The sequence below is a fragment of the Ceratotherium simum genome, chromosome 17 (genome assembly GCF_057802395.1).
Source record: "Ceratotherium simum simum isolate JZ-2026a chromosome 17, ASM5780239v1, whole genome shotgun sequence".
NCBI lineage: Eukaryota > Metazoa > Chordata > Mammalia > Perissodactyla > Rhinocerotidae > Ceratotherium > Ceratotherium simum.
The window spans coordinates 31,827,946-31,853,093 of record NC_141916.1 but is presented as its reverse complement, the minus strand read 5'-3'; the positions used below and the strand labels follow the sequence as shown (position 1 = coordinate 31,853,093).

Below are 25,148 nucleotides of genomic sequence, written 5' to 3'. Positions count from 1 at the left end.
CTTGTACACAGATAGTATTATCATAAATATGTATTGATAAATAAAAATTGCTTTGTTTTAGTTGTTTCAACTTTATACAAATGGCATCATATTGTATGTAATCTTCCGACACTTCATTTTGTCCACAATATTACCATATTTCATTGAATATAAAGCCCCATCAAATGTAAGATACTGCATTATTTTACATAATAAAATAAGAAAAAATAATGTCTTCTAATTAAACAATGACTTGTCTTCAATTGTAAGACACATCACAATTTTACAGATGTTAAAATGACAAAGATGAGAATTAATAAAATATAGCACATTGCTAAGATTCATCTATAGTGTTGAATATGACTGTAGATTATTAATTCGGCTGATGTATAAAATTCAATTTGAGGAATATACCTTGATGTACTTATCCATTTGCTTTTTGATGGTCATTCAGTTTTTCCTATTATAAACAATACTATTATGAACGTTCCTGTATATGACTCCTGCTATACCTGTGCAAGAGTTTCTCTTGAGTAGGAGTGAAATTTCTGGGTCATAACAGAATAACAAATGTTTAACTTTACAAGTCGTCGCAAACCTGTTTTCCAGTGGTTGTACCAATTTACACTCCTGCCAAAATTGAGGTTTTGATCACATTCTTCCCAACAATTAATACTATCAAATGGCTTTGAACATTACAGAATTCAAGGAATGATGTTCATGTGAACTCTTCTTATAGAAACTACTAGAGGAAAAACTGTAACCGGCCAAAGAATGACTGAGGAAACGTCAATAAGAAGACTTCTCAAATATATCTACTTGTAGCTATAAGACCAAAAAAGGGTAAAAATAAGGATGACAGAATAGAATATGAGTGGCATACGATCTGACAACTTAAAAAAGATAAAACTAAAAAAATGGAAAGAGGGAGAGAAAGTAGAGAAAAGAATAATTTCACTGACTGCTTCATCTATAATATAGAAACCAAGAGACATTTAAAGTTGAAAAATCAAGTTTTAGAAGTATAACATACTCAACAATACAAAAGTCAACACTAAGAAAGGTGATATTATTAACTAAAATTGTATAATGAAGGGGAAGAAAAGAATACGAGCTAATTTTATGCTGCTCATATTAGAAAAATTATAGATATGATTCTAAAGAAAAAAGAGAATAAAGGTATTAAATAAAGATATAATTATGTAGCCACTAAACAAAAGAGACTACATAGAACAGACTTTTAAAATGGTACATATATAACATTATAGAATCAAAATTAATCAAACCAATAAATGTAGGTCTAATTTACCTAGTAAAAGAAAATGATTGATTTTCAGACTGAGTCACAAATCTAGGTCACAAACTCAATTACTAGGCTATATATAAGAGTAACCCTAAAAATAAAATTATTCAGAAAAGTTAAAAATAAAAAGATGAACAAAGATATACCAAGAAAATGCAAAAAAGGAAGAAAATAGTGGTTGCAATATATTAGAGAAGGTAGAATTCAGGCCAAAAAGCAATAATAAAGGTAGTTTATAATGCCAAGGCATACAAACCAAAATGAAGATGTAACAGTTATGAATATCTCTGTACTAACAATGTAACAGCAAGGTTGCTAAAAACAAATTGTAGGAGACACAAGGAGAACCAGGTGGAAACAGTAGTGGGCGACTTTATTTCATTTCTCTCAGTCCAAATCAGATCAAATAGACCAAAAAAAGGTATATTTCTGCTTCTGGATATAATGGAATGCATGGTAGAAAAATGCTCCCACTGAGAACAACTACAAAATCCAAAGAAGTTTTTTAAAGTCATATTTTCTAAGGCATCAGAAAGCTGCAAAAGCAAATGATACTAGAGGAAGTAAAATTCCAGAAACTAAGAGGAGAGAGAGCCTTTTATAAATGAGCTGAGAATCTGCAGTTTCCTTTCCCAGAGGTATTTGCCAATTCTGGGCATGGGCTAGAGGCTGAAGATCTGGTCCAGACAGAGGGTTTCTGTGGGGGAGACAGAGAAACTCAGAGAGCTTTTGTTATGCATTCAGGACTAGAATGACAAAATTGGAAACCTGAGAGCTAGTCTCCCCATCTCAAGATCTTCACCTAATTCCAAAGATGTGCATGGTGGGAGATTAAAGAGCTAAACTGAAACCTCTGAAAAGCAGGGCAGATATTCCCATAGTTCATTGGTGCCAGGGAGACAAAGACCTACCCATCTCTTAACTGAAATCTCTAAAGGCCCATGCCCTAGGTATGGGGCAAACAAGAAGTAGACTGAATCTTTCCAAAACTGCGATCTAGCGTCAACCTAGCTCAGCCTTGATTGGATTAAAATGAGTTCTTCCCGGGGCGGCCTGGTGGCGCAAGCGGTTAAGTGCGCGCGCTCTGGTGCAGGGCCGGGGTCGCCGGCTCGGATCCCCCAACGCACGGCTTGGCAAGCCATGCTGTGGCGGCGTCCCATATAAAGTAGAGGAAGATGGGCACGGATGTTAGCCCAGGGCCAGTCTTCCTCAGCAAAAAAAGAGGAAGATTGGCAGATGTTAGCTCAGGACTGATCTCCTCACAAAAAAAAAAAAAAAAAAAAAAATTAAAATGAGTTCTTCCTTCTCCCACTCTATTTTCTTAGAGAACAATTTGAACTTTCTCCATGGAAAGGCATCATCATCTGGAGCCTCTATTTTTTTTACACAATTTCCAGTATTAAATAATAAATTACAGAGCATGCAAAGAACCGCATGACTAATAATCAAGAGAAACAAACATACACAGAGGAGCTTGTTAAGGAGAGGTATGCAGAGTTTTCCCTAAGTACATGTTAGAAGTAGGAGCAGTGGAAGCAGCCAAGCTTTCCGTTCCAACCTTCCCAGCTGCCATCCGCTCCTCTGCGAATTACCTGGAGCGCTGGCAACTCTTACCTTCTCATCTCTCAGGGACAAGGCCCACCTTGCCCTTCAAAATTCCTTTCCCTCTTTATAGCCTAGCATAAGGGGAAAAAAATTATATTCACCATAGGAGGTGATAGAGGTTTAGGAACATAACAACCTCATCAATAATCCCAGTTATGGCCACCTCACCCCCAGACCCAGTCATCAGTTTCCCAGGCAACTAGTTTTAAAATTTCAACCTGCTTTTGCTCCTAAGAGACATCTTCTAAGCGTCTCATTTTTCAGCTCCTTTATGATTGTAGTTTCCTGAATTTTTATAGTGTGATCTGAGGCGCAGCTATACTATTTTTCTTTTTTTTTTAAGATTTTATTTATTTATTTATTTTTCCCCCCAAAGCCCCAGCAGATCGTTGTATGTCATAGCTGCACATCCTTCCAGTTGCTGTATGTGGGACGCGGCCTCAGCATGGCTGGACAAGCGGTGCGTCGGTGCGCGCCCGGGATCCGAACCCGGGCCGCCAGCAGCGGAGCACGAGCACTCAACCGCCAAGCCACGGGGCCGGCCCAGCTATACTATTTTTCAAGAACCATAATCCCTTTGAAGAACATAGCATTTTTGTAAATATAAAACAACACAACTTGGTTTTAAAAATGAAGTATAAAATATTTTTTGCCTAATCACCCTCTTTTTCCTTTCTCCCTGCTTTTTATTCTAAATTATAAAGTGAAAAAATTTAGAAACTAAGAATAAAGACAATTCTCCTTTTATAAAATGTCAGACTCATGGCTACGAGGGCACAGTTCCCCAAGGCAGCCGCGGGCCTCCCTCTACAAATCCCTGTTCTACAGATAAGGAATCTTCTAACAAGCCAGTGTCAAAATCAGGAACTAAACACGGACTCAGATTTCCTAAACTGTTAGGTGAAAAATTACCTTTATCCTCCCTGAACAACTTTGGCTAACAATTAATTAGTAATATCTAATAATAATAATATTAAAAATAATAAAGAGCCTATGAAACAGAGAATCATTCAGTTTGACTAATGTTCTAAATGGAGAATGTGAAACTGTTCCTTGATAAGTGATTACTACAAAATTGTGGCTTAATTTCTACGACCAAAAATACGATCATTTACCTTTCCTCCTTTGATTTTGATTTTCATAAAAATCAAAACAGAAATTGGCGGTTTTCCAAGAGTCTCAGGCCACAAAGATCATCTGCAATTTTGGAAACAAAAACAAAGATAACCAAATGATTGGTATCTTCAAGTTGTTTTCTTGAACTGCTGTCAAGTTGATAGCAGCTTTTAGCTTCCAAAGGAAGAAGTCCTTCTAATCCTTTTTTATGTCTAAAATATTAAACTTTTAAAAATTCAAATCATCCTGCAGGAGTTCTTCTAGCATGTTTATCATGGACAAACTTCTTCCATGCTTTTTCTCTCCACTTCATGTTAAGATCCCAACAGTGAGATGCATTAATGAACAGACAAGTGATGGTTAATTTTATGTGGCAACTTGACAAGACCATGAGGTGCTCACATATCTGATTAAACGGTATTTCTGGGTGTGTCTCTTGAGGGTGTTTCTGGATGAGATTAGTATTTGAATCTGCAGACTGAGTAAAGCAGATTGCCCTCCCACATGTGAGTGGGCATCATCCAGACCATTGAGGGGCTAAATACAACAAAAAGGTGGAGGAAGGGAGAATTCGTTCACTCTGCCCATTTTTGAGCTGGGATGTTGGTCTTCTGCACTCAGACCGGAACTTACACCTTTGGCTCTCCTGGGTCTCCAGCTTTCGGAAGGCAGATCGTGAGACTTCTCAGCCTCCACAATCATGTGAGCCAATTCCTTATCTTATAACCCCTCTCCCTCTCTCTCCTTCTCCCTCTCTCTCTGTATATCTCCTATTGGTTCTGCTTCTCTGGAGAACACTGACTAATATAAGATGATTAAGTCAACTTCATTTTTTGTCTTCAGGGCTATCAGTATGATCTCTTACTGGCTATGTTCTACAGTTACTGAGAAAAAGTGGCAGGCTCTTCTCCCTCTATCTTTTCTTTCTTTTATTCTTAATGGTCAAAATATTCAGACTAAGAATCATTCTGTCTCTAAAACTCTAGTAGGTATTTAATGAATTTGGCACATACACTTGGTAGGTTTCTAATACAAGCTAAATTTTCAGATAAGAGGAGAGTGAGATGAAGAGGAATCTAAAGAAAAATTAGAAGTCAAAGGGGGAAATAAACGAGCATGATGAAGCACAAACCTTGACAAAAATGGCGTCAATGACATTGAAATGGCATGTTGACTCATAAGTGTTCTTTTTAAAGGCAAGGAAGGACACACTAGGAGGTAAGAATTCTAGAATGTTTTACAGAGGATCAAGAAATTTGTGTGGGTAAAAATAGTTTTCGAAATTCTGGGGACCAAAAAAGTCAGCCTTCCTCTGCCTGGTATTGGTGACAGAGTGTGAACGTGGCCCCAGGGTGAAGGTCAACTGCCCGACGGCCCCTCCCCTGCTTGTCCAGTGGGCGTGGGCACAGGCAGAAGCTGGCCATGGTCCAGCTCACTTCCGTATTCCTATTTATTGACTTTTAGAAACTCTCCCTTAATGAATGAAGTTTCTTTCTCTATTTCTTGTGACTTCTGTACGTTTCTACAGCTTTCAAAAGAGCAGAATTATGCAAAGGTGCATTCACTTGAAGGGGATCAGGATATGCCACTTCACAATACGCCACTTAGGTATAAGGATTCTTTTGAGCAGAAGGCAATTGAGAATCAACAGATGCAGGAAGAGTTCTCTGTCCTCCCCTTGTCTACCTGAAAGCCAGGCATAAATTTCCCTTTGTGAAGCTGTGCCCCACCACCACTTGGAGGGAAGAGAAACTCTTATCACCGGAGATGGGCCGTCAACACCGAGGCGAGTTTGCATAAACAGACCTTCCTAAAATAACACTTCTGTTCCATTAGCTCCCCATGTTCTTCCTAGTCACTCACCAATGATTTATTGTCCCTTGAGGCCCAAACCTCCTTTCCTTTGTTAAAATGGTATATAAGCCCCTAAGTCTAACCACTTCTTTGAGTTTCACTCCCATGCACATGAATTAAAAATTGCATATTTTTTCTCCTGTTAATCTGTCTGTTATTAGTTTAATTCTCAAGGCCCCAGTTACTGAGCATAAGAGGATAGAGGAAATGTTTTTCCTCCCTGACACACTCCGTTAAATTTTTTTAAGACTCTCAATAGATAGATAAATAATAGATAGATGATAGATAGACACAATATCCTATTTATGTATAGAGAGAGATCTATTTTCCCACTGTGTTCTTTACACGTGTGTATGTATATGTATATAGTGTGTGTGTATGTATATAGATTATATAGTGTATATACATACACACTATATAATGTATATAGATAGATTATATATATAATCAAATGCTTTTAAACTCCATACTTAATCTTTGCTTTGAAAGTGTCATAAATTAAAAATTACCCTGAAGGGCCAGCTCGGTGGTGTAGTGGTTAAGTTCCCACGCTCTGCTTCGGCGACCTGGGGGTCACAGGTTCAGATCCCGGCTGCAGACCTGTGCACTGCTTATCGAGCCATGCTGTGGCAGGCGTCCCACATATAAAGTACAGGAAGATGGGCACGGATGTTAGCCCAGAGCCAGTCTTCCTCAGCAAAAAGAGGAGGATTGGCAACAGATGTTAGCTCAGGGCTAAGCTTCCTCACCAAAACATAAATAAATAAAATAAATTACCCTGTAGACCACATTTACAATCTTATAAAAGCATGCAGTGGGAAAATAGATCCACCATAAAGAAATACACTTTATAGCATTTTTAAAACATAGCTCTTCAATTATTAGGGTATACTGCTAATCACAGTTAGTACAACTGGACCATGTTGATTTCATTCCAATACAATATCTCATAGAGGGTCTGTGAAACCGGATTGACAGCATAATCTATTACTCTAATTTAGCGGTTCTCTGCAGGGCAAAATAAAATTAACAGTGTCACCAAATAACCATCGCCAAGTGACAGCTCAACAAAAGACCTAGAGAGGTAAATGTCTGTGTTATTACATTACAGAAGCAATCCCATTCTGTGTTTAAACCCCACAGTCAATTCTAACTCCAGATATCTCTGAAAATCAGATTTCCAAGTTGAATATAAAATGAGATGGCAAAAATAGAGCTCAAGGGCAGAGAGGCCTGTCCAGGATTGTGAATACTTTTGAAAGAGAAAAAAATATAGCTTTCCAGCTGTGCAAGTTCGTCATACACATTAAACCAATCTGTTGAAGAACCTTCTCGATTGCATGAGTTAGTAGAGCTGGCCCACTGAGTCAGTGTAACTCAAGATAATGCCTGAATATGTAAAAAATTAATTCAGCCATGGTTGCAAATGGTGTTTTATGCCCGTAAAAATACAGCCTATAAATTACATCGTGGCTTTTCATTTGTAGGAAGTTTTGCATATTAAAATGTAAAGCTGACTGAAAATAAAAATAAATGATAGTTCCTGGGAACAAATGCCTCACATCTGTAAACAAGATGTAAACTGAATCTAAGCTACAGATTTTGTCATATCTGTTTTTAGATATAGCTTAGTTTGAAAGTAGACAATCTAGACTATTTTAGGAAAATTCAGTTATATTTACTCTTCAGTTTCAACCTATTACAGAATCTTGGGGTGAGAAGGAATCTTGCAGTGGGGAGGAATCTTGGCGATTATCTAGTTCTGCCTCATATCAGAGGCCAGCATTCCCTCTCCAGTGTTGTCATATGGGTAATATCGGATTGTTTTCCTAGGAATTCAGGGTGTGTTGCCTTTATTCATACTGCAAAGTATAGGAGAGTCTTAATGAACAGTTAGTTATTAAGTTAACATATTAGTTATCTATAGCAGCATAACAAATTGTCACCAACCTTAGCAGCTAAAAACACCAATCATTTATTATCTCACAGAGTTTCTGAGTCAGGAATCCAGGAGTGGCTTAGTGGATGATTATGATTTAGGGTCCCTCAGGAGGCTGTAGTCAAGCTGGCAGCCCAGCCTGCAGTCTCTGAAAACTTGACAAGGCTTAAAGCATCTACTTCCTAATTCAATCATGTGTCTATGGGCAGGAGGCTTCAGTTCCTCTCCAGGCGGGCCTCTGCATAGTGCTGCTCATGACACGGCTTCCACCAGAGCAAATGTCAAGTGAATGAGGGAGGGAGAACGCACCCAAGAGGTAAGTCACAGTGTTTTATAATCTAATCTTGGAAATGACACGCCGTAACTTCTCCTGTATGCTATTGATCTCACGATCCAACCGTAGCACAATGCGAGCGGGAACAATACAAGGGATAGCAAGGCTCACTGGGGCCATCTTGGAGGCTGGCTACCAGGAGCAGAGAAAAGTAATCCACCTGGAGTCACATAACTCTCTAGATGCAAAGTGCTAGTTTGTTTCCTACACCAGTTAGCCTTCTTAGTTGCAAGTAACAGCAACCAGCGCTAGCTAACTTAAGTAAAAAAGGAATATAATGGAAAAAATCTTAGTTTCTCACAGAACTCAAAGGAAGGTCACAAACGAGGCTCAGAAAATGTCAGGAACCAAAAGGTATTTGGTGAGTGAATATATTAAATTTAAAAGATAATATTTGAGGGGCCAGCATGGTGGCGTAGTGGTTGGTTTCGCGCGCTCCTCTTCAGCGGCCAGGGGTTTGCACGTTCAGATCCTGGCTGTGGACCTATGCACCACTTGTCAAGCCGTGCTGTGGCAGGCATCCCACATATAAAGTAGAGAAGATGGGCATGGATGTTAGCCCAGGGCCAATCTTCCTCAGCAAAAAGAGGGGGATGGGCAACAGATGTTAGCTCAGGGCTAATCGTCCTCATCAAAAAAAAGATAATATTTGACACTAGTTTAGGTACTATACTAATATAAGAAGTATATTAAACAATCACAACCCACGGGATATAATCAAAATGCACATTTATGTTTACCTTCCACTTGCTCTTTAAATTTTATCCACTGGCAAAAGTTTTTCCCCGTTTTTAGAGGAAAACACCCAGCAGGCCCAATGATTTTCTGATCACTCTTAGGTAATAAAAAGCCCCACAATCACTTTATACTGAAAACATGATCTTGATTTAAAAATTAAAATGTCCAGCCCAAAATATTAATCAACATTTTGGTCTTCAAAGTTGAAACTTCTCCGGCACCTGCCCCCGCCCCCGGCCCCGCCCCCGCCCCCAGGGTCTGAGTATTAGCCTTCTATTGCTGCTGTAACAAATTACCATAAACTTGAGGGCTTAAAACACAGATTTATTACAGCTCTAGAGATCAGAAGTCCCAGATGGGTCTCTTTGGGCTAAAATCAAGATGTTGGCAGGGCTGCATTCCTTTCTGGAGGCTCTAGGAAAGAATCCATCTCCTTGCCTTCTCCAGCTTCTAGAGGCCACCTGCATTCGTTGGCTCTTGGCCCCTTTCCTCCACCTTCAAAGCTAGCAATGACGGCTTCAGTCCTTCTCATATCTCATCACTCGGATCTTCTCTTCTGCCTCCCTCTTCTGCCTTTAAGGAACACTGATTACACTGGGCACACTTGAATAACCCAGGATATGCTCCATATCTTAAGATCAGCTGATCATCAAAATGAGTTCTATCTGAAACCCTAATTCCCCTTTGCTATGTAAGGTTACATATTGACAAGTTCTGGGCATTTGAATTTAAACATGTTGGGGGAGGGCGAGTTGTCATTATTCTGCTTACCACAGCCTGTAATAGAGCAGCCAAACGAATGACAACCACTGGTGAGGATTAACATAGGTGGCGGGATATCAAAGAGGAGGAAGGGAAAAGGCATCACCTGGCGGTAGCAGCTGGTTTAGCTTACATCATATTCTTTAAACCTGGGTTGAGAGAGGAGGCTGAAAGCCTGTCGGATGTAGGCACATTGAGAGAGTAAACATCTGCTTATTTGTTTCTGTCGTCAGAAAATCTCTGGCTATACTGCCCGACCACAACCCCATTAAGGGACTAGTCGGCTGGGGAGTGGCCAGGATGGAGCACAACTGTAAGGAGAGCTAACACCTCACCGGAATACATTGGAAATACGGGGTAAGGTAATGAAGGTTTCCAAACACAACTTCTCATTTAACTAGTGAAATAAAAATTGGTCTTGTTCCCACCAAAGTCGACAACATCCTCATGAAGAAATAAACGCTTCTTGCTGGTATTTACCAACGTGGAACCTTTTGTTTTATGTGAAAATGCCACCAATCCTGAACCACCCAGCTGAGTGCTGTTTGACATCAGCAACCACAGGGAGCTAAAGATTATGAAATGGAATTTGCAGTTTTGCTTATTGGAAATGACCAATACTGAGTTACGTGGTTTGAAAAACTGTGTGTAATAAATGCATATAATAAATTTTTTATTTTGAAAATAGAAGTATACACAATTAAAAATCAGTTTCTGACTCCACCAAATAAATGTTGAGCAAATATATAAATATCACTAGATTAAAGAAGAAACCAAATTATTGGCCTTCTTTAGATATTTGTTTGACTACAATTGAGCAAATAAATAATTCAAGTGGGATATTTTAAGTCCCACTGACCTCTCCAATCTAGCTATTACCAGAGAGTCTTCCTTTGGAGGGTTCTGGAACATGCAGGCTACCAATAATAAAACCACCATAAGCAAAGCACTACCTGGGTGCTAGGTTTCAGTAGTAAGTAGGACACAGATTTGGCTCTCAAGAAGCCTATATTACACAATTATTTGATTGTAAGTGGGATACATAATTCAAAGTTGGCATAGGGATCCTAAGAGGAGAAAGGAGTCTCTAAGAAAATATTTATGTTCCAAAGTGAAGGTGGCGAGGAATTTATCAAGTAAAGGGTAGGAGGAAAGAAGAGAAAAAGCAAAGAAAAAAAATTTTTTGCCTCAAATGTTGTGGCACATAAAACCTGTGCACTGGATTTAGAAACCAGTAGATCAGTAGGGACCGCAGGGTCCACAGGCGCCATCTTACCTCCTTGGGCATGTATCTACTTCACCTTCCAGCTGCTGCTACTGCAAAGGTGTTTTCTCCTTCCCAAAGCCAGGTGCCTCCACAGGAACCTACCTGTCTCTGAGATCTTATCTGTGGTCTCTGAGATGCCTCTAAGCTCCAAGCTCATTGGCAGAACCTCAAATATCCCTTCATTCATCTGTTCATATTAACCATGCTTGGTCACCAGATGCAAGGTATATAAAGAAAACAAAATGTGGTACAAAATACTATGTAAAGCACAGTCTCTGCCCTTGAACTTATAATCAGTGGCATGAGCAATTCAAGGCAAAACAAAACAAACAGAAGTGCTGTGAAAAACAACAGGAAGGAGCTAACTCCAAGGCCGGAGATTACCTGCTCTGAAGGAATTCTAATTCACTGATGTGTTTAAGAGGAAAGGAGACCAGTGGAGTCAGACTGTCTGGAAATCAGCAGGCGTGAGGGTCAAGCTGCAGAAGTTCCCAGGAGAGAATGACTGCAAAGGTGAACCATTAAGGGGACTGTCCTCACTGGCTGGACAGTAGGAATGGTGGGTCATTCTAAATAAGAGCTGTGGGGTGGGACCCTGGGCCACACTGAGAGGTGCCCATGAGGCCTTGCTGTGTAGTTCTCATCCTCCCCAGGTTTTCCCTTCATACCCTACGAGGTCCTCTGGGAAAAAGTCTCCATGAGGTCACTCCTGCCTGAGTTGCTCTTTGCTCCCTACACATTCCAAACCCTTTGGGCAGCCTCCAATTACCAGCTCTTGAGACGCACCGATCTACTTGTGAAATCTCTTTTTCAAGTTGGGTGATCTCCAGGGTGAACTCCCTCTCATATGCCCTGCAGGGAGCACGTGCATCACTCACCTCCCTCCATGACGGCAGAGCCTTGCACTCCCTCTTCCCCACGACACAGCCCTCTCCTCCCTATGCCAGCACTGCTGTCTGCCTCAGACTCTCCCGCCAATCCGCCACTCACTTTCTGTTGCATACACGCCTCTCTCCTGGCTGCAGGATCAGCCACAATTGTCCTCGTGTTTGTGCTCCTTCCTAAAGCAAAGTCCAACCCTTTGTCCATTGATTTTGTGGCCTTACTCACTAGCAGACTGCCCAAGAAGTTTCCAACCCACGCAGAGTCAGCACTTGTATGCTGATCTCAATGGAGAGAGTGAAACGGGGACAGGAAGGATTACCGTGTAAGGTTTATCTGGAATAATTTTTTTTACAGATGAAATGCATGTGCGCGCGTGCGCACGCACACCCACACACACACACACACTCTGGTGGTCTTTGATCACAGGACCAGGTTTTCCTTGATTTCCTCCATGGACTTATCACAGTTTCCAGTCTCCCTTGCTGAAAAGAAAGCTGGACTGTAATTCATTATATTACTTAAATGACAGAATTTAAAATAATTGTTTTCTGCCTTAGGATTTTCACTGATTAACAATTTACTGGCTCAGTGTGGTCTTACCATAAATTAGAGGTGGGGAAAAGGAGCTTACTGTGGTACTAGGTAAGTAACTGAGAATAAGATGGACAAGATTTATCATTTTGACTGCTCCTAATCTGACGGCGGCCCATCAGAAAATGGCTTGGTTTCAGGTACCTTTTCCTTTCCTTCAAGGCCTTGATGTGGTTGAAGGCCCTTTGCTTTTTCAGAGCTTCTGTTGCATGGATGCCATGGTTGATGAGACAGGCTCTAGCTCCCAACCACTCCCCACTCTCCAGCTGCTCCTGATGGGCCCTTGTTATCCTCCCAGACCAACGGCTGCCTTGCTCAGGTCCCCATAAGTCAGCAAAACACACTGATGGGTTTTTATCACTGGCCTAATGCACCTCCACATTTCAGAAAACATTTCACACAGAAGAGTTCAGAATCTGGGAATCACTCCGCATTTTATTTTACAGTACATTCATGTAAGTTCCTGCATTTCCAAGGTAACCAGATCACATTCAGGTTAGCACTGCTGGTAACAAAATTATACAACTACCCTGGCTTCAAAAACAAGATAGGATGATACACATGAACACCTCTTTCCCTTTAATACTGCAGAAGACAATACATCACAAAAATAAAATTACATGCCTTTTACAATCCAGTGTGAAGGCATATTATTTATGTTAAAATTAAACCATTTGGGACATGGGGAGAATAAGAAGAGTTTCAAAGCTTAAGATATCTAAAATTTCCCCAAATGCCGTCTTTCTCTTCTAACCACCAGTTGGCACATTCAGCATCAATGCCTTGGGAAGAGAAGGACAGGGGAAAGCAGGGGATCATTTAACTCCAAAACTCATGGCTTCTTAGGCTACTTCTGTAAAAACTACTTAAATAACCTAAAATTCTAAAAAGAGTTAATATTAACAAGGGATGGCAATATAGGAAGCACCTGGAGAAAATTCCTCCAGCCACTGATGAGAAATAGAAGCTGCAGACATTTCGCAAAAATGGAAAACTGTGTCACATCCAGTAATATATTAAGTTCTGAAAATATATTTTCACTTTACTGAATGAAAACAATATCGTCTATGTTCTGGTCTCAAATCAGTTCAGAAAAACAGCTGTAACCTCCATCTGCAATATTCCCTATAGGCTGTCTTACATCTAAGAGTGCAGCTGACCAATATCCCCAACCCTTGAAAGATCTAAGAAGCCAAACTGAGCTACAATAAAGACTAGAACAAATCAGGTAGGAGGAAATTCAGATGTGTGAGAAAGCAAGAAGTTATTTGGGTCTTTTTCCCAGATAAAAAATATTGTTACAAAATGTTTTGGACCCAGGTCCAACACAGCTGGAATGATAAGTTACTGAAAACGCAAGCCCCCATCCAGAAAGACAGCGTGCTTATGCAGCACCTCTCTCCTAGAAGTTCAATGTGCTTTAGGACAATTACCAATTCATTGCGAAATTAAGTACAACACTCAGAATATACTGGGACTTATCGTTAATTCCAGTGACTAAAGAGTCCCTGCCACTTGCAGCCAAAAAATTTTTGAGTCCTGAACTTATCAGGTTACGAATGAAATTGACACTCATATTTGCTGACTCCAAAAGAAACACCATCCCTTTCAGAAGGGCTGAAAAATATGATGGAAGAGGGAATAAGACACTTCTTATGAAAGCCACAAAACATCTTATGAGAAACCAGAGCCAGTGCATATTTCACAACCCCTGAAGAAAGCCCCCAGCAGCAGGGTGAGCAAGGGGAGCAGTGATGTTTTTGAAACCAGAGCGACTTGTAGCTAACTGCCTGACAGTAAATTCACATAGTAAAATGCAGAATAAGTCAACATAGAGCCAAGGTTTACATTATATCTAGAAATATGTTTTATGCTTTAAAAAAAATTGCAATGCACTCCAAAAAAATGTTTCAGATAATTCATGTACAACAGAAGGCACTGTTATCCGCATAAATCCATTGATTCTGCATGGCAAAAACCTGAGACGTGCAATCAATCCAAGCCTCGAAAACCACCTTGGTCGTTCATCCTTTGGAGCATGTTTGTCCTTTTCAGTCCAATGATTTTGTTTTTCTTTAATTTCATACATTACAGTAGCTGCTTAAAATATATATTTCAGGGTGAGAAAGGTCAAAGGGGAAGGGGAGAGTGGATAAAAGTGCTACCTAGCGCCAGGCGGTAACTGGCACAGCAGGAGCGGTCCCTCCTCCTCCCCGACCCTCACCTTCGCCTGGTGAAGTACAACGTGGCGATGACATTTGGTCAGCTGAGGTTCCTGCTTTCAGTTGTTGCTGGGCATAGTCCCAAAGTTAAACGCCGAGAGGACTCCTTTGTTTTCAAAGGTGAAGCCTCCCTGTTGTTCGATCTTCTTCTTTGCCTCTGGCATTCGCCGAGAGAAAGGGAAAAAACGAAGAGTATTTAAGGTGACAAGGTTGGAAACAACCTCAAAGGAGCCAGATTCTTTATACTTAGCACTATGAAGGAATGTGACTCGTGGTATTAATTACTCTGCCCAACTGAGCATTGGCCTTTAACAGACCCATGTCAGGAAGCAGTTATGTTTACCATCATGGAAAAACGATTTGCTAAAAATGAGTGAAATGAAAACAAGCCTCAAAGTTGGGTTCCGCCCGCTCCACAGTCTACTGGTGAAAGGACGCCCAGACCTCTCACATCAGGAGGGCTGATACAGAATCTGTGCAGGACTGAAAATCTACGTCTACGCAGAAGAACCTGGGTTCTAAACTCTAGATGCCTATTCCATGATGTTTCCCACTAAAATATTTTTTTAATTACAAAATCTTTTCCATTGATTTTCCAGGAGGGACCATAATAATGTCTGCATAAAATAATTTCTCCAGTTTAAAAACTGAAAATCAAAAAGAATCACCAACACATACAGCCCAAGAAATAGAAATGGAGAGTATTTCATTTCCAGGAATATAAGCTCTTTGCAAGAACTCATAAAATGCCTTTGGTCCATCTGTGGTTAAGAAGTTTAGATGGGTGATCCAATTGATTAACTCTCCCTCAGCAAGACTCATACCAACCCTTACGTCTTACCTTTGGCTCCAAAATAGGATAAGGATGTGAATAAGAACACCACTAAAAGACACATATTAATGCACAGTGTTTTGCAGAGCTAAGATATCATGAGTTATTAAAAAGATCATACAATACTCATAATTTCTTATTATCTTGACAGGTTGGCCTCTAACAATTTTAAAAAGTTACCTAGGTGCCACCAGGCTGATAAAATAAGGCTATTGGCACTCCTCCACATGCACTCGAATCAGGAAATCACCCTGGCTGACCTGCCACTGTCCTCCGGTGCTCTGCCAGTGTGTACACCTCCTGCAGCGCCCTCCTCTGATCCTCACTGAGCGGTGCCATCAGCAGTTGGTACCAGGCAGCATCCCGATTCTGCACAGCTGTTGCATTTTGGGGATGCATAGGGGAAGGAGGAAAAGATAAAGGAGTCCAGTGGCAATTATTATTTCAGAGAATAAAAGTGATGTGATCAAATTATAATGAAATGATCACAGACAGTAAGACACCAAGAGAACAGTACTATGATAAACACAAGGTGATAAAACTTATTCCAACAAAGAATTATTCCTGAGTACTCACTTTAGTACCAACTATGTGGGGCTATCAGAGGAAGGTTAGGACACCAAATCTCTGCTTTGCCTAGTTCTCTGCCTCCATCACCATCTCCTCTTCGTCTTGGAGTTTTACTAACTATGAATGCTCCCTAAAATCCAGATCTTGGGAAACCCCTGTACTCAACTTGGTACCATTTTCCTCCGGAATTCTCATCCCACCTGCAGCTTCAGCACTGCTCTTATACCAAGAACTCAATTTTGTACCTTTAGGCAAAACCATTCCCTAAGCCTTCCAGACTTTTCCATTTGGATAGCTCACCTCAAAATCAAATTGAACATTTTACCTCCCAAGCCCTCATTTCCCCATTTCCATTACTAGTTCTATCAGTCTCCTAGTCAACCACTGTAAATCCCTATCATCTTTAACCACGCCCTGTCCACATCCAAGTCTCTGCTGCTTTCTTGAAGTCTTTCACCTATAGGCTTCTTTCCATCGAATGCCATCCTCCCACTCCAGGGTCCTATTACTCCTAAATTAACAAAGTAATCTCCTAATGCTTGGTTCCTGAGTCGAGTCCCCTTCAGTTCTTTTTGCACATCATCATCCGATAACTCTCCTGAGGAAAACTACTACATCCCCAAGGTCACTTCTTTACAGAAAAACGTTCAACAACACGCCAATGGGCAATTAAATAAAGACCACCTCAGTCCAGAACTCAAGGTTGGTACAATTCGGTCCCATTTTATTACTTCACAGACTTTAAACAGTGGTCCTTACACGATGATCCAAAGCTGGTTGCCTATCACTTGAGGAGGATTTTCAAAATTCATATCCTGAGATCCCCCCCAAGACCTAAAAGCTTCCTTGCTGATTATGAAGCATACCAGGTCTGGAAGCAACTGCCTTAGAGCATACCCTCTGTATTCCCATCTCCACACTTATGCTCTTATTTTCCCCATGCTTTGGAATATCATTCCCTGTACTCTCTACCTCTAGTTCCCGCTAAATTTCTTTTTTTTTTTTTTTTTTTTTAAAGATTTTATTTATTCATGTTTTTCCCCCCAAAGCTGCAGTAGATAGTTGTATGTCATAGGTTCACATCCTTCTAGTTGCTGTACGTGGGACTCGGCCTCGCGTTGGACGGAGAAGTGGTGCCTTGGGGCGCGCCCGGGATCCGAACCCGGGCTGCCAGCATCAGAGCGCACGCACTTAACCGCTAAGCCACGGAGCCGGCCCTAAATTTCAATAAAAGAGGTGATTTTATCTTTGTATTTGTAACGACACTAAATAATGCCAATATATTACACTAGCATTGTTTTGTTAGTAACAATATTTTATACACAAGGATGTTCACTTATTTAATTGCTTATAATGGCAAAAAAACTGAAAATACTTTTATATGTCCATCAGTGGAAATAAGTAAAGTATGGTATTACCATAGAAATAATATGTAACTATAAAACAAATGATTTATATTAGTGGGATTTTTTTTCAGTATAATTTCTTTATAATAATTTTCTAAATATTTTCATTGGTTTATTTATTTTTATTCTATAAATTTTCCATTTACATCTCTCATTTTTATACTGGGTTATTGGTCTTACTCATTTAGAGGAGGCCTTTGTAAACTGTGGATCTTAAGCCTATGATATGTATGTGACAAATATTTTCTCTCAATCTTTTACGAGTCCTTTAACTATTTATAGCGTCCTTTGCTGTACAAAATTGGTAAATTGCTTATGTAGTAAAAAGTTACTCTCTTATGGCAGCTGGACTCTCTTCCTTCCCAAAGGGATTGTGAATTGCCAATAAGTTTATGGTCACAATTTTTAAGCGACATATGTGAGATACTTTATTCTTTTCCGTAAAAATGCTTGTCCATTTCTACCCAGAGGATGAGCAATATATGCAGACACTCTTGCCTGAAATTACTTTTGTGAGGATAACCTGAAGCCTCACCCTGCCACTTTATGATGATGAAGGTTGCTGGAACTGGGTGATGGGTGTTTCATTGTGCTATTCCCTCTCATTTTGTGTATGTTTGGGGATTTCTATAATAAAAATAAATATAATTTTTTAAAGGACTCTAAACCAATTTTGGGCAGATCCCAAAACAACTTCTAACACACGGAAATGAAAAAAGAGTTTAGAAAAAATATGTGAAGATTCAGAGAGTAAAGACATACTTAGCAGAGCTTGTGTAAAAAACTGATATTCATCCACACTATTGTCAAGGTCCAGTGGAGTGCTAAATCCCTCAAGGGCAGTCTCTTCCAACACTTCTTCATCCCAGTCATCATCATCTTCCTCTTCATCTTCACCTCTTCCATTATTTGACTGCATTGCTTGAGCAGTTACATTCGTCTCCTCTTCATCACTTGAAATCTCCTCTGTGAATCCATTAATTATTTAAAAGGAATAAAAACACAAAATATAAAATTATTCCATAAAGAAAACAAAAATTATAAAATGACATTCTGGAAATGGAAAAACTACCATATAATTTTATATAAAATTATAAAAATAAACCTTTTCTTAACTACAGTTTGCAAGAATGAAAAAGACTTTATCCTCCTCACTGAAAACAATTTCCAACTATTCTTAAATCTGTGGTCCACCTGAACATTACTACTGTTTTGCTATGGCTGCCTCACATTCATTCATATAAAAATACTGTTTAACTACAGATTCCCAAATTAACTTCTTTCAAAAAATAAGACAAAATGATATGTTTTAAATAACAATGACCTCCCACTGAGAATTTGGGTCTCTTAACAATTAACTAAGTTGGTTATGAACTGCTCAGAAGTCTCAAATGAGAAGGTTATTTCTGCTCATATACACAAAAAAATATAGAAATGTAAAGGAAAAATAGCCTCATGTGGGTTGAAAAGTTGTCAGCTGACTTGTATATCACCATGGATTCTGTTTCTATCTTCAGTGTCGGTCTGTTCCAAGCAGTTAGCCCAGAACTGTAAATAACCAGAAGGTAGTAAATGCAGAACAAAAGCAACCTAAGAGGAAAAACCTGGAGTAAACCCAAACCAGTCAACGTTAATCTAAAACTAGTTCTACAAAACACGCTATACTGAAGCACCTGGGTTAAACTGCAAGGTAGTTTTAGGGATAAAGCAAAAAACCATAGTTTTGACCACATACATGGAAAAAAATATATATACATACACACACACACACCCCTACACACACCTACACATACATATGGCAAAGGTATAATTACAAAGACAGCAAGAAATACCTTTGCTAATTAATCATTCTATACTTCAGTAGGAAATTCAACAAGGAAGTCTGGAATATTACCAGAAAACATCCCCCAAGTCATATTAGTTATAAACCAATAGTGAGCAAAGCAAAAAATTAGAAAGAGAACATTGTCACATACAGAAAAAAAGAATTCTACAATTGTTGGCACATACTTAGCCAAAAAAAAAAAAAAAAAACTTCTAGTAAAGAAGCATTACTACAAAAGACCTACGAAGAATTCAGAAAAACAAAAAAATTAGAAGACATGCTTTATGTTGGCAGCGGGGGAAGGGTACCATTCTCGTATATGAACAAACTGGGATGATGCCAGTTAAATGCAAAATGTTTTAAACCTACACATGCTGAAATCATAGAATTTAGCATCAAAAATAGAGCTGTATGTTTTCCAGGAAAAGTTCTGATTTTTATCAGTTAAAGAAGTATCTGTTTTTAACCAGAAGAGGAAAAACTCCACGTTACTTTCTGGGCCCTAGCAAGTAGTTTTGCAATACCATAAAATAAAGATCTAATATTCTTGACTCTAACAATCTTATTGACTCTTGATTAAGCAAATCACCTTCATTTATGTCCTTTATTCTAAATTTATTAATATGTAAACCACAAATATCTCCCAATTATAATGTTTGATGAGGAGTTACCAAAGAACCATTATACAAAAAATCAGGCACTCTCTACTAATCTGCTGTACTCACACTTCTGCTCTTAATCTCATGGTTCTTTTAATTCATGGCTGCTGCCTTCACTGAGACTATTGGCACAAACAAGAAAATGAAATACTGGGTTGCTAACTTATTATCAAGACCATTTGATTCTGTTATAAATGTATTTCCCAGCGTGTAACAACATTCATTGGGCTTAATAATAAATGATTTAAGTGTCAAATGTGAACAAATCTAAATTTATATCACATGATATAATTAAGTCTACCAAACCCAAAATATTTCTTAAATGGACAACAGGGCAAAGAATGTAAATCTGTTTAATAACTCCAAATAGACTAAAACTCAAAGAAAACGCATGCTCAAATAAAAATCAATTCTAGCATACATTGCAATTAGAAGACTTTACCATTTTCTTCCATATCAGCTTTCTCTGCTTTGGAGCGATCTTCCCGGTTTACTAGCTGTCTAGTAGCACAGACCTGCTTTAGGCCAAGGAAAAGGAAAAGAATTGAGGGCACAATCTGCCCCACCACGGCATCTACTGCAGGAGGTCGATTTTGTAATTCCAAAAGGATACTCAATCCTATTATACACATCTTCCGGTCATGATGCCTACAAATTACAAAGGAAAAAAAACGTGCACATGAGAAATGAGGACAAATTCTGAATGTCCTCTTTTCAAAAAGAATGTCCAAGGTGTACCCTAAGGTTCATTCATTGGAATTATACAGAGGTATCCCCCATTTTGTACTCATAAATCCTATGTAAATCAAGCTTTGTAAACCAATAATTATCATCACTTAATGGGAGTCTGCAGTTAATATGTTAAATCCTGCTGTATTATCAATTTATGATTAATATAAATGCTATATGTGGGCCTTGGCATAACAAGTTTTATTAAAGCAGGAATACCGGTATTTGACAGCATAAAATTCCTATCCAATGAAGAAAAGGAAAAATTCCTTAGACTTAAGTCTTCATTAGATTGGTCCACAAGGTTTCTTGGCACATATATTATACCACTAATCCCAGGTGCCAAAAGCTATTTCAAACACTCAGCATCTAATAAGCTAAACTTAATGACTGTAAGTAAACATATTAAATGTCCTCTGCTATAACACAGGATGAGGAAAATTTAATTCTGAAGGAAAATATTTTGACCAATATACATTACACACATTTCTTTACTAAATGTTTCTTTTAAGTTGTTTAAACCTAAAAATATTAAGAATGAAAACACTACTATATTGGTATATAACACTCTTAAAACTGCAGGCATGAACAAAAAATTCATTGGCAATGATTAGATTTATTAAAAATGAGAGTAATATAAAACAAACCCAATGATGAATATATTACAAGCTTCTGTTATTCTTCATTATTTGCATTGCTTGATTCATTCAAGTTACTAATGCCAAAGTAGTATACTATAACAGGAACTGTACTTGACCTGAGGGCTTTCTCATCCATGTAGCCCCTAACTAGTAGTGCACTGGGTGTCAAGAGGATCACAGCAGGAAAGATGATTATCAAGTGGGGCGCTAAAGAATCCAAGGAAGCACAATCCCAGAATGCCCAGCCTATGCAATAGCTGAGACAGCCTTTCTATCTTTGGAAAACTGCTTATAGATGCTAATAAAGAGAGAAGTGCACCACCTGAATCACTATGAACGACCAAATCTCTACTCAGTAAATCTTGGTCAGAGATAACTTTAAGCACAATTTCCTTTTAAAGTATGTTCTTCCCTTTAAGGCTTTAAGAAGACATCTAAATCAGGGACAAATTCAAGTCTCCTACAAGTAGAAAAATTAGAATACACATAGCAGCTTGTAAATATGTCCCCCATTCCTATCCTACCATCCTAATTCAGGCCTCCATCACAGCCCCACCACTTAGCAGTGTCCTAACTACTCCTCCTGCTGGAAGGAAGGCTTTTCCCCTCAGCAAACTCTTCTAAAGGATATCTTACAAAACTCAGAAGAACACTAGTTATTTCTAATGTTTTAAACAAATTAATCAGCAATCTAGGTCAAATTCTAGTACAACACAGTCACTAATATGTGTTGGGTCACGTGAGGTGAGCATATAACTACGATTTGGGACCTCACTTTTCCTGTGTTTGAAAACTAGGACAGTGCTTCACATAAGGCCAAACTCTCCTAGCAGGGCAGCATCTGGGCTACAACTAAGAATCCTTCTGACCTCACATTTGAGAACAGGCTCCCTTGAGATCTGCAAAGAGTTCAATATCCTGGTACATGATAGCATTACCAGACTGGTACTTTCCTTAGAAACCTGCCTCCATTTAGAATGTTTTTACCCATAGACACTTAATAGGTATGGACCCTGGATGGACACTGAATTCTTGTTGCCTAGAGATATAACAACACATATAAGTCAAAAACAAGTGGGGAAGGGCTATACCTAATTTTCAGAGCCTGCAATCTTTCCACTAGATTATACTGCTGAAACACATCCTTAATTCTCTAAAAATTAAATATTATGTTAACAATACACTAAAAATAACTCTTAAGATATGAAAATTATCTTTCTACATGCCATTATCTGTACATATTAAAAAGTCAACTTCCCAGAAACAGAAATGCAGTGCAAAATCCAAAAGACACATACCCAAGAAAACAATCTGTGTCATTCATCCACTGATTTATAAACTGTACAGTTATAGGTCCAGGGTTGTGAGGCAACTGAATTCGTTCTAAAGTATGTAGCAGCAAATCAGGGCTGTAGTACAAGGCAGCAATTGCAACCTGAAGACACATAGTACGGAGCTCACTCGTTTTGACCCCTCGGGTTAGTCTCTCCAAAACAAGCTGAACAAAGAGTGGAATGCACTAGAGGAAAAAAAGAAAAAGAGAATCAACCATACGCAGAGAAACCAAGTAACTTTTATAGAAAGCTGAATGTTGGTAAAGAGTGTTATCAATAAATAAGATACTCTTAATGACAACAAAATTTTTGCTTATTTAAATCGTTTTTAGAGTTATTAAACAAATTTATATTCTCATAAAAAGCCAGAGAGATTAAATAGCCAAAAAGAGGTCCTGGAGCAGTGCCAGGAAGTCCCCTTCCCTTTTAGGTGCAGATTACAGTTAGTTGAAGATTGTCCTATAAGAGTCCACACTCATATGATGGCCATAATCCAAATGTAGACTCAGTCACTTCCACATTTAAGGTAAAAGGACGAGGAGGGAATTTTTCTTCGATAAATCAAATTGAAAATAAATGAATGAAACTCAGAATAAGCATGTATGATCAGAATTTCTCTTGAGAAATAAAATTCCTAAATAAATAAGTTATGGGGATGTAATGCACAGCATGGTGACTACAGTTAATCATACTGTATTGTATATTTGAAAGTTGCTAAGACAGTAGATATTAAAAGTCTGCATCACGAGAAAAAAATTTTTGTAACTGTGTATGGTGATGGATGTTAATTAGACTTATTGTCATGATCATTTCATAATATATACAAAGATCAAATTATTACATTGTACACCTGAAACTAATATAATGTTATATGTCAACTATATCTCAATAAAATTTAAAAAAAAGAAAATTCCTGTTGGTGTAAGTAAAAGACTGAAGAAAAAATGGTGGACTTCGCACATTAAAATAAAATCATCTGACTCTAATTCTAAAGTGCAATATTGATAAACTAATTTTATTAGAAATCTTAATAGTGATTTTCAATTAAAAGGAATGGGCTGAAATGATTGTGTACAATAAAATTCTGAGGTCTTAATATAAGCTCATTTTAAAATTAAACTTTAAAAATCAAGGTTTTGGGCGAGGATGGGATGAATAGGCAGAGCACAGAGGATCTTCAGGGCAGTGAAAATACTCTGTATGTTACTATCATGGTGGATACATGTCATTACACATTTGTCCAGACCCATAAAATGTACAACACCAAGAGTGAACCCTAGTGTAAACGGTAGGCTCTGGGTGATAATGATGCGTCAGCATAGGCTCATCAATTGTAATCAGTGTACTACCCTGGTGGAGATGCTGATAATGGGGGAGGCTAAGTATGTGTGGGGGCAAGGGGTATGTGGGAAATCTCTGTATCTTCTGTTCAATTTTGCTGTGAACCTAAAACTGCTCTAAAAACTGAAGTCTATTAAAAAAATATTCAAAGTTTCATGTAGAAATTTAAGAGTTAAATTTAATATGTTTTCTTTAGTAGGCCAAACTATCAATACATTCAGATCAGCAGAATACTAGCCTTGTGTAGGATAATATATAAAACCAAAACACATGATTACATGTGCTACTTTTAAGATTGATATTTTAAGATTGATATTTTATAAAGAGATGATTAGTTCGATTAACTCTATTGATTTGTTCTCATATCCAGTGTCCTGATTTGTTGACACAACAATATAGCATATAAGCTACATTAAAAATTATTACTATGGTCAAATAATTACTGTGAATCAATGAAGCCACAAGGAAATGTAAACTAAGCTTGAAAAGCTCTTTTTGAGATGTTTTAATAATAAAGTTTCATTTTAACAAATATTTATGATTACATACAAAACCATTAAGAATATAAAAAAACTTTAAGGTTTTAAAACTAGTAAAACTAAAATTATCCCTTTATATTATATTAAAACAAAACCAATTATGAGGACTGATTATGCAGAATATCACTATTTACTACTATGGAGTGATCTGCAGGATATATTTAAGTGAAGAAGGCAAGATGGAAAAAAACATGTATAGTATGCCATTGTTTAAGAAGGTGAGAAGAGAATAAATATATATATATATATATATATATGTGTGTGTGCTTACTTTTTAAAATGAAAGGATGAACTAAAAACTGGGGGGGAAATGGGGAAAGAGAATAAGGGTAGAGGGGACAGGGATGGAAGATAGACTTCCCTGAATATACAGGCATACCTCATTTTATTGCGTTTGTTTTATTGTGCTTCGCAGATATTGTGTTTTTTAAAAATTGAAGGTTTGTGGCACCCCTGCACCGAGCAAGTCTATTAGCACCATTTTTCCAATAGCAATTGTTCACTTCATGTCTCTGTGTCACATTTTGGTAATTCTCGCAATATTTCAAACTCTTTCATTATTATTATATTTGTTATGGTGAACTGTGATCAGTGATCTTTGATGTTACTATTGTAATTGTTTTGGGGCGCCATGAACTGCGCCCGTATAAGACAACGAACTTGATAAATGTTGTGTG

General features: G+C 38.4%; 1 protein-coding gene across 1 annotated transcript in view; it reads right to left on the bottom strand.

The window, feature by feature from the left end:
• Positions 1-12,788: 12,788 nt before the first annotated feature.
• IPO8 (importin 8) overlaps positions 12,789-25,148 on the bottom strand; it is a 72,818-nt gene continuing 60,458 nt past the window's right edge. The window contains exons 21-25 of the mRNA XM_004441173.3: positions 22,556-22,776; positions 20,330-20,535; positions 18,166-18,369; positions 15,688-15,804; positions 12,789-14,752 (exon numbers count right to left, since the gene is read on the bottom strand). Of these exons, the coding sequence (XP_004441230.2) occupies positions 14,655-14,752; positions 15,688-15,804; positions 18,166-18,369; positions 20,330-20,535; positions 22,556-22,776 (846 nt within the window). The 3' untranslated portion in view covers positions 12,789-14,654. The remainder of the gene's footprint in view (positions 14,753-15,687; positions 15,805-18,165; positions 18,370-20,329; positions 20,536-22,555; positions 22,777-25,148) is intronic.